The sequence below is a fragment of the Neofelis nebulosa genome, chromosome 4 (assembly GCF_028018385.1).
Source record: "Neofelis nebulosa isolate mNeoNeb1 chromosome 4, mNeoNeb1.pri, whole genome shotgun sequence".
In the NCBI taxonomy this organism is placed as follows: Eukaryota; Metazoa; Chordata; class Mammalia; order Carnivora; family Felidae; genus Neofelis; species Neofelis nebulosa.
The window spans coordinates 118,280,456-118,296,954 of NC_080785.1; the positions used below are offsets into that span (position 1 = coordinate 118,280,456).

Below are 16,499 nucleotides of genomic sequence, written 5' to 3' on the forward strand. Positions count from 1 at the left end.
ATAGTTGGAAAAGTGCAAGGGCAATTTCTGGGTAAGGTAAGTGCAGGAAAGACCATTAGTTTAATTCTCACCACGAATATTTCAACACTGCCACGCACTGGGATAGCCAGGCACAGGGGATATAGGAGTTAGTTGTATAGACCTGTCTTCCCTCAGCCTTCCAGGGACATTGTTTGCAGTGATGCTTACAAAGTTGTTAAATCACTCACTGTGGTGAAACGGTTCTTCAGCTTTGTGAGAAGACGACAGCATTGCCTTTTTGGGGGTTTAATAGAAGGGAGAAAAAAGATTTTGGGTCAGGAAGTCAAGGGAAGACATGTACCTTTCCTCTTGTTCGTGAGGTGAGCATTTATAAATACTGTCTCCTTGTGCTGGGACCACACCAATGCAGCAATAAAAGCTTTCAGCCGGAATACGTCTTGAGCGTGGTTTAAAGCGTGAAGACTGGGGCTCTTGGGAGACTCAATCAGTTGAGCATCCCACTCTTGATCTGGGCTCAGGTCATGATCTCAGGGTTCCTGAGATGGAGCCCCGAGTTGGGCTCTGTCTGCGCTTACAAGCCAGAACCTGCTTGGGACACTCTCTCATTCTCTCTCTCCACCCCTCCCTTTGCCCCTTGCCCACTCGCATGCATGTGCGCGTTCTCTCTCTCTCCCTCTGCCCCATTCAAAATAAATAAACTTAAAAAAAAAAAAAAGATTAAAGACTAACTCAACACTAACTACAAGTCCCGGGACTTCTATGCAGGTTCCTGACCACACCTTTTGAAGTGGGCGTGTCGCCCTCCGTGACTATCTCAAAAGCACAAAGGTGTAGCGGGGAAGAGAGGAGGAGGGAGAATGGAGAGGACAGGATTCGAATCGAGTCCTGGACAAAGGGTTCCAAGGCGGTGGGGGTGGAGAATCTAGTGCTGACACCTCCCAAGCTGGGCGCCTGGAGCCTTCATCCCCGCGGCGGCTCGGGCTTCCCCCCCGCCCCGCCCCGTCCTGGGTCACAAAGGCTGTTGCCAGGCGCCTGGTGGAGAAGAGAAGTGGCCCGGGAACAGCGGCCGCCACTCTGGAGCGTGCGGCCCCGCGAAGTTCAGCAGGTGAGCCCCCGGCCCGGATGGTGGGACCGGGCCCGGGCTCCCACCGCCACCTCCGCCTCGGCCAAAGCCGTCTGGCCCCCACCCCCGTTTAGGGACCCACAGGGGACAAGCCCCTTCTGCCTGCTGGGAAGGGGAACCTCCCCCACTCCCGGCAGCTTCAGCCTCTCCGGATCAGGATCGCAGTTCACAGTTCACGAGGATCTCAGCTGCACCTGGACGTTCACTTCCCCTTTCCCAGGTGGGGAAATCGAGGGACCTATTTCCTTGGAACCGGAAGAGCGTGTAAAGGGGAAGACTTTTGGCCAGGAGTACAAGGTGTTCCCTATCTGGGAGCTATTAAAGCAGCTTAAACAGACTTCCAAGGTTGAACCCCTACTGGAGTGGATGACGGTGACTTCAGGTGGTGGGAGTGGAGGAGTGAATCGTCTTGATTTAAACCTTGTGTGGAAGTGGTGTGATCTGGGTTCAGAAGCCCCCTCTCAACCCGGGTTGGTTCTGCCCAGCACTTAAGCTGGGCATTTGATAAAGCCTTTTACCTCCAGCCCTATCTGCTCTTAGGAGTGAAGGATTCAGGAAAAGGATCTTGGGATTAAGTAATCTTTTTTGGTCATATGCTGAGGAGTGAACACCCTGCACATTCCACCTTGCCATGGTGTTGTACCAGTGCAGCCCTGATCTTCTATGTAGTGGGTGATGACATCAAGCATCAGAAGACTTTCACAGGATGTTTGTAATAGACAACTATCCCTTCAGTGTCAATTGCTCATCCTAAGGCAGTCCAGATATTTGAACACAGTACATGAAGGAATGTACAAAGACAGGAAAAACAACAGTTGAAAGAAATCAACAAACCTCCTTTATGCTAAGCACTGTCAGGGAGAGGTCTTCTGATTTGAAATGTCACCAATAACTCTTTTGCTTTTATTTTCTCCAAAAAGAGGTCCTAATATATGTATGTATGTATGTATGTATGTTTATTTCTTCTCGTTAACACACAGTGTAGTCTTGGTTTCAGGAGTAGAATCTAGCGATTCATCATTTACATATAACACCCAGTGCTCATCCCAACAAGCGCCCATCACTCATTTTCCCTACCCCCAACAACCCTGTTTGTTCTCTATATTTAAGAGTCTCCTATGGCTTGCCTCCCTGTTTTTAGCTTATTTTTCCTTCCCTTCCCTTATGATGTTCTGTTGTTTCTCAAATTCCACGAGTGAAATCATGTGATATCTTTCTCTTCTTTTGCTTAGCATAATACCTTCCCTCCAGTTCCATCCACATTGTTACAAATGGCAAGATTTCATTCTTTTTCATTGCCAAATAGTATTCCATTGTATGTATGTGTGTATACATATGCAAATCATACACGCACATGTGTGTGTGTATATATATATATATATGCACATATATATGCATGTATCCATTCGTCAGTTGATGGACGTTTGGGCTCCTTCCATACTTTGGCTATTGTCAATAGTGCTGCTATAAACATTGGGGTGCATGTGCCCCATTGAATCAGCATTTTGGTTTCCTTTCGATAAATTCCTAGTAGTGCAATTGCTGGGTCATAGGATAATTCTATTTTTAATTTTAAAAAAATAGTGAGATACCTCCATACTGTTTTCCAGAGTGGCTGCACCAGTTTGCATCCCCACCAACAGTGCAAGAAGGTTCCCCTTTCTCCACATCCTCGCCAACACCTGTTGTTTCCTAATTTTAGCCACTCTGACCAGTGTGAGGTGATTTGTCATTGTGGTTTTGATTTGTATTTCCCTGATGATGAGTGATGTTGAGCACCTTTTCCTGTGTCTGTTGGCCATCTGGGTTTCTTCTTTGGAAATGTGTCTATTCATGTCTTGTGCCAATTTTTTTCACTGGATTGTTCTTCAGGTGTTGAGTTTGGCAAGTTCTTTGTAGATTTTTGATACTAACCTTTTATGTCATTTGCAAGTTTCTTCTATTCCGTCAGTTCCCTTTTAGTTTTGTTGTTTCCTTTGCTGTGCAGCAGCTTTTTATCTTGATGAGGTCCCAATAGTTCATTTTTGCTTTTATTTCCCTTGCTTTCAGAGACCTGTCAAGTAAGAAGTTGCTGCAGCTGAAGTCAAAGAGGTTACTGCCTGTTTTCTCCTATAGAATTTTGATGGCTTCCTGTCACATTTAGGTCTTTCATCCACTTTGATTTTATTTTTGTGTATGGTATAAGAAAGTGGTCCAGTTTCATTGTTCTGCATGTTGCTATCCAGTTTTCCCAGCACCATTTGCTAGATTTTTTTCCATTGGATACTTTTTCCTGCTTTGTTGAAGATTAGTTGGCCATATATTTGTGGGTCCATTTCTGGGTTCTCTCTTCTATTCCATTGATCTATGTCTGTTTTTGTGCCAATATTATACTGTCTTGATGATTACAGCTTTGTAATGCAGGTTAAAGTCTGGGGTTGTGATGCCTCCAAGCTTTGGTTTTCTTTTTCAACATTACTTTGGCTATTTGGGATCTTTTGTGGTTCCATACAAATTTTAGGATTGTTTGTTCTAGCTCTTTGAGAATGCTGGTGCTGTTTTGATTGGGATTGCATTGAATAATATATAGATTGCTTTGGGTAGTATTCACATTTTAACATTTGTTCTTCCAATCCATTATTTCCATTTCTTTGTGTCTTCAATTTCTTTCTTAAGCCTTCTATAGTTTTCAGTGTACAGACCTTTTTACCTCATTGGTTAGGTTTATTCCTAGGTATTTTGTGGTTTTTGATGCAACCGACAAGACTTTTTTAAAATTAACTTTACTGTCTTACAAACTATGGTGGAGGAGTCAACTTTTCACATTTCTTGAGCAATTACTAGATAGGATGAAATCAGATCTGCTGCTGTTACCTTTCGTGGGAGAAGAGAGAAGGGGCAGAGAAAAATACTTGACTGGAAAGAAAAGGGAACTGCTATGCCCCTTAACACAATACATAGGTGCTCAAAAATGTTAGCTTCTTAATTCAGTAAAACCTTTTATATATTGGCAATTTTAAAGCAGAATGATGGAAAATCCATTTTCTACTTGAATAAATTTTGAGTTAGCAACATCCTCCCAGCCCTTTCTTTTTCCTTTAAGCGGGGGAAATCACGATCTTAACCACTGGGTCTCCCATAACAAACCAAAGTCAAAAATAAAACACACCTAGAAGAATCAGAAAAATGTTTAAAAATTTATTTAAAGACTGTCCTTTGGAAACCTTTTTTCCTTCTAGCCTGGTGTAATTCCTCTGAGGTGATACATAAGTACCTCAGGGCTGAGAGCTGTTCCCTTATGTTAAAAAAACAGGTTTTTAGGGTCAAGAGGAGACAGTCTCCATAATGAATAATGAAAACCTAAGTTCCTTAAAAGGGACAGCATCAGAAGTTCTCAAATAATAAGTGCATCCAAATACCCTGAAGGGTTTAAATGTAGATTGCAAGGCCCTACCCCCAGTTTCTAATGCTATGGGTCTAAGGTAGGGCCCAAGAATGTACATTTCTACATTCCTAGATGGTGCTGAAGCTGCTAGTGCCAGGATCATACTTTGAGAACCCCTGGTATAAATAAAGTACATGGGATTTAGAGTCATAAATATCTGGTAAGACATGGCCTTTCTGAGCTTCTGACCACAAATAATGTCTCATAATGAAGTGCCAGCATCCTCTACCACCTCAGAGGTGTAGATTCTGTCTTTAGCAGTTATAATGGTGAACTGGGGTATTCCATTTTGGACAAACCCATTTCCTCACCTGTAAAATAGGTTAAAACCTACCTTCAGAGGCCTGTGATAAGACTTAATAAAGTTTTAGTATACATAGTAGTTGCCAGATTCAATACTTGTGACCATCCACTACTGCACTTTATAGAATTACTAGTATCCTTAGCATCTATTGGAGTCTGTTAATGAGAACTACAGAATAAGTTAAAGTCAATAATGAAACAAATAAATGTGAATTTAAATGGCCATGCCCTCGCCAAAACCATGCTAGGGAAATTCCATGTTCTGATTCCTCTTCTTTAGGACTGTCAATGGCAGGATACCAGCTCTGGTCACCATGGACCCCACTGGATGAGAGCTTCCAATGGCTGCGGCACACAACACCTACATCTTCTTCAAAGCACCCTTTTAGGGCTTCCCCCTGCTTCCCACATACCCCTTCTGACCTTGAAGTGCAGCTGTGCTTTCAAGAGGTCACTCTAGTTCTAGACAGCCCATTCCTGGAGCCTGGGGTGAGTCCCAAGTTACCCTGCCACACATCAGAGCTCCAAACCATGAACAACAAGAAAGGGCTGGTCAGGAAGCCCCAGCCTGTCCGCCTCAGTGGAGTGGATTCCGTGTTTGGCAGGGTCATCACAGCTCAGCCACCAAAATGGACCGGAACCTTCAGAGTTTCAGACAAATCAGCCTTTTGCAAAATCATCAGCCGGGAGCACCAGTGGCCCACTGGACTTAAGGAACCTCAAATTCAGATGACGGTGACCATGTGCAAACAGATGCTGCGCTCTATCCTCTTACTGTATGCAACATACAAGAAGTGCACTTTTGCCTTACAACACTCCAAGTAAAGGGTTCCCATCTGATTCCTGTTCCTTATACCATGCCCTTTTACTATGTGTCTGAAGTTCACAGAAACCTGTCTGTGTAAAGGAAACTGACATCACCCCAGCAATCTTGCTTTTCTGTCACACAGTGACAATTCAGGAACCCCTTTATTTCCTTTCCCCTCCAAAGAAGGCCAGTGACTGAAGCAAGGGAGAACATTTCCACTGTAAAGCTGAACAACATTTAAAAGAGAGTCAAACTAGCGTTAACATGTACATGTGATGAACCATTAAACCATATAAACCAATGAGCCTAGTGTGAACTCACTTCAACATCTAAGACCACATCATGTTCCCCAAACATGAGTTGGGGAAACAAAGGGGTGTCAAGGAAGGAGATTATGGATTTCCATATACATGAGGATGAAGGGATCAAAAATTTATAGATGGTTCAAGGATTAAAAAAAATAATAAAAAATAATCCCCCCCCCCCAAATCAACAACAAAAAACCCTAACCAACCACATCCTAATGCCACTGGAGAGTACTAAAGTGGGTAGAAATATTAACAAATATTAAATAAATATTTATAGCCTGGCAAGAAAGAACTTGGAGGCAGCAATGAAACTGGGGTTTCTGGTGGAACACAAGAGAGCTCCCCATTTTAGCTGGTGTACTACTATTTTACTTCTAATAAACAAGTAATTTCGTAGCATTCTTGTAACTAGATTACAGGTATAACTCAGAATAATGTGGAAATAAAATAAACATATATACAAAGTCAACATGAGTTTGATGGTGCCTTTTCCCTCTTTGTCTTATATCTATAGGATGACCAGAAAATTTTTAAAAAGCAGCCAGAATTTTCCTTTTGACTTTCTTTGGGAATTGTCCAGGAATTTGTCACTCCTCCAAAAATATCACAAAGATTTTCTCATCTCAAGTACGGATGGTCCTTAGAATAGGAAATATGTGATTTTAATTGGTAGAAGTGATGTGTTCACACCAATTTCCATTATTTCTCTGCATAAACCCCAACTGAATTCCATGTAATCCTTGACTTATGAAGGAAATTCAGAAAGAGGAATGAGGTAGTTCAGGCAGAACTTAAAACAATTTATTTGTAAAACTGGTACAATCCTAAATTCTAAAAGTTCCAAAACTAGCTCCCAAAGCCCAGTATCCATTCCACAGCATAGCACTGCCACGTTTGCCCAAGACCGATAAGTAATGCTACAGTGGTATCATGAGCCAAGGTCTTTGATGATGACAGACAACCTATGAAATTCAAATTTGGCGGATTCAGCAAAGCCCACCACCCCAGTGACAAAACAGGATGCTTCCAGTAAGGAAGGCAGACAGATTTCAAACCCTAAACACAAAACAGGAAGAGGCTAGCAGACATGGGGATGGGACAGCAGTCTCTCTGTGGTCTAATCAGAGTCATCATCACTCTCATCACTATCTTGCTCCTTTTCTCCATCACTTACTTCATCTTCACCATCCTAAGGGGTAAAGGATAGTTAGATATTTTAGGTCATCTGAATAACCCCATGAATTACAAGACTGCTCCCATAGGCTTTACTGTACTGTATCATCATTAAAACCAATGACGGGTGTTAAAACATTCATCTGAAAAAGGAATTGAGGCCCCCCTGTTATTTTTCTATTGTGACCTCTTAAGCCAAGACTATGGAGGAAGGCCACTGGGATAGCAACCTATGACATTTTGCAACTGAACCAAATTCACAGGATTTTTACATAAGCCATGGTCCTCCACCTCTACTGCATGTGTGTGATATAGAACAAAGTAGGTACTCAATATAGAATGAAATGTTTGCTAACTTAAAAATTCTGGTGTAGGGGCTCTTGGATGGCTCAGTCAGTTGAGCGTCCGACTTTGGCTCAGGTCATCATCTCACTGTTCATGAATTCGGGCCCCACATCGGGCTCTGTGCTGACAGCTCAGAGCCTGAAGCCTGCTTCAGTTTCTGTGTCTCCCTCTCTCTCTGCCCTTTCCCTGCTCGCACTGTCTCTGTATTTCCAAAAAAAATGAATAAACATAAAAAAATAAAACAAAATAAAATAAAAATTCTGGTGTATCTTGGGCACCTGGGTGGCTCAGTCGGTTAAGCGTCCAACTTCAGCTCAAGTCATGATCCCGTGGTCTGCGAGTTCGAACCCTGCATCGGGCTCTGTGCTGACAACTCAGAGCCTGAAGCCTGCTTTGGATTCTGTGTCTCCCTCTCTTTGCCCCTCCCTCCCTCACGCTCTGTCTCTGTCTGTCTCAAAAATAAACAAACATTAAAGAAAAATTGGGGGTGGGGGGGACCTGGTTGGCTTAGTCGGTTAAGCCCCCGACTTCAACTCAGGTCATGATCTCATAGTTTGTGAGTTTGAGCCCTACATCCAGCTCTCTGCTCTCAACACAGAGCCTGCTTCAAATCTTGTCTTCCTCTCTCTCTCTCTCAAAAACAAAGATTAAGAAAAAAAAAATTTTTTTTAATTAAAATAATTCTGGTGTATCTCACCAGAGGAATTCAGCATAAAATTCTTTGGTCAGTAGGGGCACCTGAATGGCTCAGTCAGTTAAGCATCCGACTACTGCTCAGGTCATGATCTCACGGTTAGTGAGTTCAAGCCCCCAAGTTAGGCTCTGTGCTGACAGCTCAGAGCCTGAAGCCTGCTTTGGATTCTGTGTCTCCCTCTTTCTTTGCTCGTCCCCTGCTCGCTCTCTCTCTCTCTCTCTTTCTCTCTCTCTCTCTCTCTCTCTCTCTCAAAAATAAATAAACTTTAAAAAAATTAAAATCTTTAGTTTCCAGTTCTAATCTGGGAGGCTTGCTTAGGAGAAAGTACCAAACTAATAAGATACTGTTTCCAAAAATTTTTTATGAGAACAAGGTAGAGGTATACTATACAAATACAACAGAGGAACATGTAATAAGAGTATTTTTCATATTAAATGATCTTTCTGCATCAGCCTCAAATTGCATTATAGAGAGGCTTTACAGGAGGGGTTCTTAAATTTGAGCTTCTTGGTGTCTATAACCCACCTGAATTGTAACAAAATTTAATAAAAATATCCATTTTTCTTCAGCTTTCTGTAAAGTCCTGAAAATATCTGTAATAGCCCAGAAAAGAATAAGGACCCCTTCTCTTACTGTAGTCCTTAGTGATTGCAGCTTTTGATTCTGTGCTTTAGTTTCCACCAAATGCGTTCATGTTTCTATCTTATATATTCACAAAACATATTTAAATGGTTTAACTCATTCTTCTCAACACTCAGAGAACACCTGACTGCTTCTTTTTTCCTCTCTAAAATGGTTTTTTCAACTCGACAACATATGCCACAACTTGAGAGAGTCTTTTGGCCCCCACAGAATTTCATATAAAAACAGAAGCTTTTCTGGAGGCAATGGTGAAGAGCATAGAAGTCTTTGATTACAAATGTAAGCAGGGTGGGGTACCCGGCTGGCTTAGTCAGTGAGTTGCAACTCTTGATCTTGGGGTCATGAGTTCGAGCCCCATGTTGGGTGTAGAGATTACTAAAATAAATAAACTTAAAAAAAACACAAAACATAAGGGCGCTTGGGTGGCTCAGTCAGTTAAGCATCTGACTCTTGATTTCAGCTCAGGTCATTCTCGCAACTGTGACATCAAGCCCCACACTGAGCTCTACACTAAGTGTGGAGCCTGCTTGCACTCTTTCTCTCTCTCTCTCTCTTTCAAAAATGTATAAACATTGGGGTGACTGGGTGGTTCAGTCAGTTAAGCATCTGACTTTGGCTAATGTCATGATCTTGCAGTTCCTGAGTTCAAGCCCCGCATTGGGCTCTACGCTGCTTCAGATCCTCTGTCTCCCCCTCTCTCTGCCCCTCCCCTGCTCCCACATGCACATTTGCTTTCAAAAATAAACATTAAAAAATATATAGGGGCACCTGGGTGGCTCACTCAGTTAACCATCCAACTCTTCTTTTTTTTTTTTTAAATTTTTTTCAACGTTTTTTTTTATTTTTGGGACAGAGAGAGCCAGAGCATGAACGGGGGAGGGGCAGAGAGAGAGGGAGACACAGAATCGGAAACAGGCTCCAGGCTCCGAGCCATCAGCCCAGAGCCTGATGCGGGGCTCGAACTCACGGACCGGACCGCGCGAGATCGTGACCTGGCTGAAGTCGGACGCTCAACCCACTGCGCCACCCAGGCGCCCCTGCCATCCAACTCTCTTTGGCTCAGGTCATGATTGCAGGTTCGTGAGTTTGAGACTCACACCGGGCTCTGTGCTGACAGCAGAGAGTCTGCTTGGGATTCTCTCTCTTTCCCTCTCTCTCTCCCTTGCTCATGTTCTCTCTCAAAATAAATAAATAAACTTAAAAAAAATAAAATGACAGGGGCGCCTGGGTGGCTCAGTCGGTTGAGTGGCCGACTTCGGCTCAGGTCACGATCTCACACTCCGTGAGTTCGAGCCCCGCGTCGGGCTCTGAGCTGACAGCTCAGAGCCTGAAGCCCATTTCAGATTCTGTGTCTCCCTCTCTCTGTGACCCTCCCCCGTTCATGCTCTGTCTCTCTCTGTCTCAAAAATAAATGCTAAAAAAAAAAATATATATATATATAAAATAAATAAAATGACAGACAAAAATAAAAGTAGTGCCGACTCACAAGGATTTAAGATAAAAAAAAAAAAAAGCAAGTTCTATACTTTCTACTGACTTAACAAAATGCAACTGTCAACTGCACAGTCTGGGGCCTTACGCAGAGATACCTCTGTTGCTTTGCTCTTGGAGACCTGGGATGTTGTATTATCCTCACTCTCCTCGGCTGTGCTCTCCTGGGAATTCTGGGATAGTATCTCTTCACCCTAAATGCAGATGGGCCAAGAAAAATGGTGGGTTACAATAAACATATTTGGGGGCTCAAGGTGTGAAAGGCTTGGTTTGTAGATAATACAAGATATTCTAGCCATTCAAACATGGTCAAACACAGACACCAAACTGTGATCTAGTACCTAGAGAAGTGATAATCACACTTTCTGAGGTAAGTGTGGCTCCCATATAATATGTAGTTTTATAAGAAGTCTATTGTTGCATTCTAGTATCACACTAGATTTTACAAGGCCAGGACGTACTGGTGACTCATTTAATGTTGAGTATCATTCTAAAATTTCCCAAATACCTTAAGGTATATGACCACCAACACACCAACTACAAATGGCCATGTAGAAGCTGAACACCGCATACAAAGTGGTTTAAAGACATCAACTTTTCATCATTTCTGTTTGGACTCAAATCCTGGCACCTCTCACTTACTGCTAAATGACTTTAGGTAAGTTACTTAACCTCTCTGAGCTTTACTCTTCTCAGGGAAACTACAGTATTGTTTTATTATAGTATTTTGTTTAATAGTATTGTGCAAGAGGCACCTGGGTGGCTCAGTTGGTTAAGTATCTGACTCTTGGTTATGGCTCCAGTCATGACCTCATGGTTTCTGAGTTTGAGCCCCGTACTGGGCTCTGCACTACCAGGGCGGAGCTTGTTAGGGGTTCTGTTTCCCTCTCGCTCTGCCCCTCCCCTGCTCGTTCTTTATCTCTCTCTCAAAATAAATAAACTTTAAAAAAAACCAACAGTAAAGCGGAAGTAACAGTACCTCATAAAGCACATGTGAAAAAAGGAAACTAATTCTCTGGGGTGCTATTCTTTTCATATATGAGATTATAAAACCCTGAACTATTGTATATGTGAATGAGAAGGACTTGTACCCTATATGACAATTTCTGGGGCGCTGGGGTGGCTCAGTCCGTTAAGTGTCCAACTTTGGCTCAGGTCATGATCTTGCCATTCATGAGTTTGAGACCTGAGCTGTCAGCACAGAGCCTGGAGCCTGCTTCAGATTCTGTATCTCCCTCTGTCTCTGCCTCTTCCCCACTCACACACTCTGTCAGACAGGTGAAAGACCTTAGAAATATTTACTTGTTAAAAATAGGCAGAGAATAATTTCAGAAATAAGACAGACTGGTTAGGGGAAAAAAAAAACCAAAATAACTTTTTAAAAAGTCTGTCCATATAAAAAAATGTTGTGAATCTACCCTCAGTAGATTCTCAACAGGAGCCCACTCTGGTTGAGGAGAGAGGTTTTACTGATCTGGCTCTTCTATCTCTGAGCCCTTGTTATTATCAGTGGCATGATTTGGTGCCTTTGCTGGCTATGATGAGGGGTGGAGCCCATGACTAAGACCATAAGCAATCTGCCCTAACTTTAAGAACAAAATGGCCATAGCCTTAAGAGAAAACAGTCTTGAGAGAACAGGGCTCAGTTGACCTCCTTGACATACCTTCTGATGCTCTCACAAAGAACAGGAGTAAATTATCACTGGCATGCCCCTAGGCTTACCTGCAAGTCCCGGTTTTTGAGGTTGCCCAGCCAGAAAGCCTCCCTGCAATTGTTGAAGATGAGCATGGCTTTCACTCTGCAAACTAACAGCTCCAGCGTCTTTTTGAGCAAAGGCACGTGTTTGGTGAGTTTCATGTCCTGGTGAATCTGAACAGAAACCAATGCACCCAACTCACTTGGACTATCATTCTTTCACATTCCTACACAGAAACTTGTGAATTCCTGATTATCGTGAACACTAAAATATAGCACAGGTCCTCCCAGTACAGGCCAGAGACACATTTCTGTTAAACAGCCATCTCTAAAGAGAATGGCAGCTCTCCTTCAAGCTAAAAGAGCCTAGAAGACCTAACACCGACACCTTAGGTTCTTCTTCATAACCTCTTATTGACTAATTATCAAGGAATTCACCTAAAATATTCTTGAATGTGTATTATACTGATAGTAAACAACAGAGTATCCCTTATAACTCCACTGTTCAGCACCTTCTAAAGTTAGAATGAAGTGAAGAAGTGAGCCATAGGAACTGGATTGAAGAACTATTTGGTTTGCCTGTGACTACAGAGCTCTGTGGTTCTGTATTCCTTCAGACAAAAAGTGACAATGGTTCAACTGTAGGCTTCAAGTGGAAAAATCCTCTAATGGTAAAATGTTCTCACAAGAGACAGATGTGTTCTTTGACAAGTTAGTAGAGCCTGAAAAGCTCTACAGATGGTTGCTTTTAGAACCACCTCTTGTCTCTAGCAGAAAATCATCACTTATATAATATTCCTCCCACCCAGAGTACTTTATAGCAGCAACACATCCACCAACATTCTCTATCTCTCACCAAAGAGAAGCGTCTACAGGAAATAGTGCTATGGAGTTTGAGTCAAACTTCAGAGCCAGAAACTCCTCTCTATGTGATTGCCCAATTTCAACTAGCAACTAAGGATCTGACCACTCTGAATTAAACTGTCTCTGGACACACACAGTCTCAAAAATAAAGACTCAAGAAGGGTAAAAAAGGATGAAGGAAGTGGAGCCCATGGATCTCTTGATCACACGGAGATTAAGCCAACAGGCAGGATGATGCAATGACTTGCTCTCCCCTCTTACCTTGGAATGCCCACACAGATGATGAAGCAGCCTCGTATCCAATTGGAAGGTTTCCAGTAAGCTCAGAACATCTTCCTACAACCAACAAAATTCATAAATACCATATTAAATGCTCTCATTTCATTCTAGATGCAACCAAGGGCTCCAAAGAGGATAAACCTTGCAGGTCCCAGCCTTGTATTGGTAATGATCTCAATTTGGCCCTCAAAGTGAGGACTAACTAGCTATCCTTCCCTTTCTCTTTCTAGGTTATAAGGAGGAACCAACCAAATACTGTGAGAGTGTCTTGCAAACTTGCTAAATATGTGTAAGGAATCATCCTTTGTTTTTATCCTTATTTCACTACTCTAACCCTGAATCTCACTTGGCCAAAAAAACTCTCCAGACTATCCATTACAATAGCAAAAAGTTTATGACACAATGAGGTGTTTACTACTATTACTATTATTATTATTGTTATTTCTGAGGGTAGACCTAGAGAAATGCAAAGGAATAAGCAAATGGCACACTGATCCATGAGGTGCTGGGAATGCAGCAACACAATAAAATCAAGCTAAAAGGAACAACTACCCCCAGGTCTGGAGTAAAAGTAGAAAGGTGGGTTTAAATCAGAGTGGGTCTGAGGAGTTTAGCCTACTTTGAAATATTTGGTTCAATATGGGCATCTTTGGTGATAGCTGAAGTGGACCAAAGGAGCCCCAGTAGAATGGTGGCCCAGATCCTAGGAATGGGACCACCCCCATTCCGGGCTCAGGAGTCACCATGGATGTATCTTCTGAGTAACTGTACAGAGCACACCTTTCTTCTGTGTTCTCAGTTCTTACCCGGTGTTTTCTAAAACTGAAGTCTAGGAGTGGCATACACTGCTTCAGAAATGCTTCCACAAAGAGACGTCCATACTGAAGAAGAGAAGAGACACACTGATGATGACCTCTGTTGAGGTCTTTCACCAGAACGGCCCCTGCCTGAGGTAGCATAGCATCACCCAGCCCAGGGGCTTTATCTTATTTTTGTATATAAAAAATAAGCAGGGAGGAATCCAAAAGGTTAATTTGGAGAATGTAAGTTTAATTCAAAAACTAAATGGGCCTGCTAACTAAGCCTCAGAGTTAGGCAAACTTACCTACCCTAGACACAGACAATGAACAGAAGCCTTGATCCATGTAAGAATGAGAGCACAGAAAACAGAGGAGGACCGCATCTCCCTAAGGACCACTTACACCCAAAAGGAAAAAGGTATAGAGATGAGGAAGCACATAATCAACTGCCAAATTTAATAATCAGATAAACCACTCTCCCTACTCACCCATCTCCCACACTGGGCCAGGGCACAGAGAGTAAAGAGGAAGAGAGGGACTAGACGATAACAAGAATAAGGTGCTATTCACTTGGAAGGAACCATCAGGAGTCGGAAAGACACATTCTCCCAATAACATTCCCTAGCTCCTGACCCGTCATCAAATCTAAGGCTAATATGGGCTCTCTCCTTGGGAGAGGAGTTCAGTGGTTATCAGGATACCAGCTTCCACATTCATGAGGCCAGCGATGGGCTTTAAAAAGAGCAATCACCCACCCCTCCTTCCTCCCTGTTGCCTGGGAAGGAATGGCAGGAGTGACTTTTGTTCTTAAAGTCAGCCGCCCTGAATCTACTCCTGCTAGTTCTAAGACTCAAACCAAAAATTTTCAAACTCATAGCAAAATTAGCTTCTCTAGTCATCCAGCTAGTATGGGAAAACATATCCATTGTCTTTTCTAAACTACCACCTGTTAGCACAGATTCTGAAAATTCTGGCTTGTGGACAAAGTATTAAGCAACTCCTTTCTGCTGAGGCCATCTCTAGAGATCCACAGGAACAATAAATACTAACGAAGGCCAGGTCATTTTCTCACCTTCAAACATACATGCAGAACAGGACGACTATCAAACACCTGGAGACACAAAAGACAAGAAACCAAAGCTGAGGTCTGCTCCTTTGAGCACCCCCAGCCTCTTCCCCATTGTGCAAATCACAGCTCTGGGTGGTGTAGAGAATTCTAAAATGAAAAAGGCATGTCAATGGTTAATTACAAAACAGAAATTAAAGTAATTACCATCACTGAAATTCAAAAAAAAGGAAGAGGGAAGCAAAGAAGAGTAAGAAATTTACTCTAACTCAGGGATATTAACTCAGGGATATTAAGATGGCATTGTAGAGGTCCAAACCTTGAAGTGAAGCCTTAAGACAGATGGAATGAGAGGCAGAAAGGTGAGAGAATGACATTCTGAGCTGGGAGAATACCCTAGCAAAATCATGGAGTTGGTGAGAGTACACATTGTGTTTGAGGGATAAAGAAGGCATTCAGGATTGGAAAAGGGAGCTAGTGGGAACGTACTCAGATCACAGAGGACCCAAGACAAGGTGAGATCTGTTTAATAGTACTGTGGCACAGACAGAGAAAGAGGAAGGAAGAGAAGGAAAAAGACATTGCCTTTTCAGAGAAGAAGGGGTTATCCAGGATGGGTAGAGGGATAAGGGAAGACAGGGAAGAACAAACCCCAAGGAAGGGTGGGGAAAGGAGCAGGAAGGTCCATTTTGGAAGCCAGGACCCTTGTTGGTTTCTATAGTTAGCTGGTGAGGTGGGTCAAGGAGCCTCCACATTCACCTTTATTAGGTTGATGAGGATACTGAAGTCTCGAACAGCCATGTTCCAGTAGAGGAGCTTCTCTTCATGAATCTGGGGGTAATCAAATATACAGGCACTTCTGAATCAGCCAAGTACTTCTATTATTGTATTCCCAATAATATATGGGTCTTGGATTACAAAGCTATTCAGAGATTAATTTAAGCCAATTATTCTTTGAGATCTTACCAGTGCACCCACAAGATGGCTCTGAGGCCCGCATACAAATAACACTAAGGTACCTCAGAGAGAGTTTCTAAAAAGAAAACTCCTCTTCAGTAACGTCTAAATAGGAAAAAGCCTCTGTAACACACCTGCTGGTGTTCAGATCCCTGTGGGTTCTCTGATACCTATGCTGTCAGCAGTCTAGCTCAGCTCTGGTTAGCGGACTGCCAAGGTCCAGCGTGACAGCATCTTAAACAGGCCTGCTCACCTCATACCAGCTCACAAGCAGCAAGCTGCCAGGCATGGGACCAAAGACATTTTTTCCAGGGCTATGGCTTATGGAGAAGCCTGAGCATTCCCTTGGGAAGTAGCCAGGGAATACAGAACCCAATCCTCTCTCAAACTGACAGGAAAGAAATTAAGCCAAGAGTTCTTTGAAAAAGAATCCTGGATCTCTGTAACTCAAAGGAAGTAGCTTAGAAGAAAACCTGGACCCAAGAAATAGAAGACACAGAAGCTTCCTAGTTAGTCAGGTCTACCTCTTGTGCTGGGAGTATCT

General features: G+C 42.8%; 2 protein-coding genes across 7 annotated transcripts in view; one reads left to right on the plus strand and one right to left on the minus strand.

The window, feature by feature from the left end:
- Positions 1-992: 992 nt before the first annotated feature.
- On the plus strand, positions 993-6,417 carry FANCD2OS (FANCD2 opposite strand). Of its 4 annotated transcripts, none has more exons than XM_058726034.1 (2): positions 993-1,087; positions 5,113-6,417. In XM_058726034.1, the coding sequence occupies exon 2, from the start codon at positions 5,121-5,123 to the stop codon at positions 5,655-5,657; it is 537 nt and encodes a 178-aa protein (XP_058582017.1). In that variant the 5' UTR covers positions 993-1,087; positions 5,113-5,120; the 3' UTR covers positions 5,658-6,417. The 4 variants fall into 4 exon arrangements, with proteins under 4 accessions (XP_058582017.1, XP_058582013.1, XP_058582015.1 ...); XM_058726030.1 differs by lacking the exon at positions 993-1,087 and adding an exon at positions 1,218-1,325; XM_058726032.1 differs by lacking the exon at positions 993-1,087 and adding an exon at positions 1,470-1,575.
- A 310-nt stretch (positions 6,418-6,727) lies between these two features.
- FANCD2 (FA complementation group D2) overlaps positions 6,728-16,499 on the minus strand; it is a 65,010-nt gene continuing 55,238 nt past the window's right edge. For 2 of the 3 annotated variants that reach the window (XM_058726025.1, XM_058726026.1), the window contains exons 38-44: positions 15,758-15,829; positions 15,005-15,043; positions 13,939-14,013; positions 13,115-13,189; positions 12,017-12,163; positions 10,392-10,487; positions 6,728-7,137 (exon numbers count right to left, since the gene is read on the minus strand). In XM_058726025.1, the coding sequence (XP_058582008.1) occupies positions 7,066-7,137; positions 10,392-10,487; positions 12,017-12,163; positions 13,115-13,189; positions 13,939-14,013; positions 15,005-15,043; positions 15,758-15,829 (576 nt within the window). In that variant the 3' untranslated portion in view covers positions 6,728-7,065. The remainder of the gene's footprint in view (positions 7,138-10,391; positions 10,488-12,016; positions 12,164-13,114; positions 13,190-13,938; positions 14,014-15,004; positions 15,044-15,757; positions 15,830-16,499) is intronic. The other variant, XM_058726027.1, reaches the window with a different exon arrangement.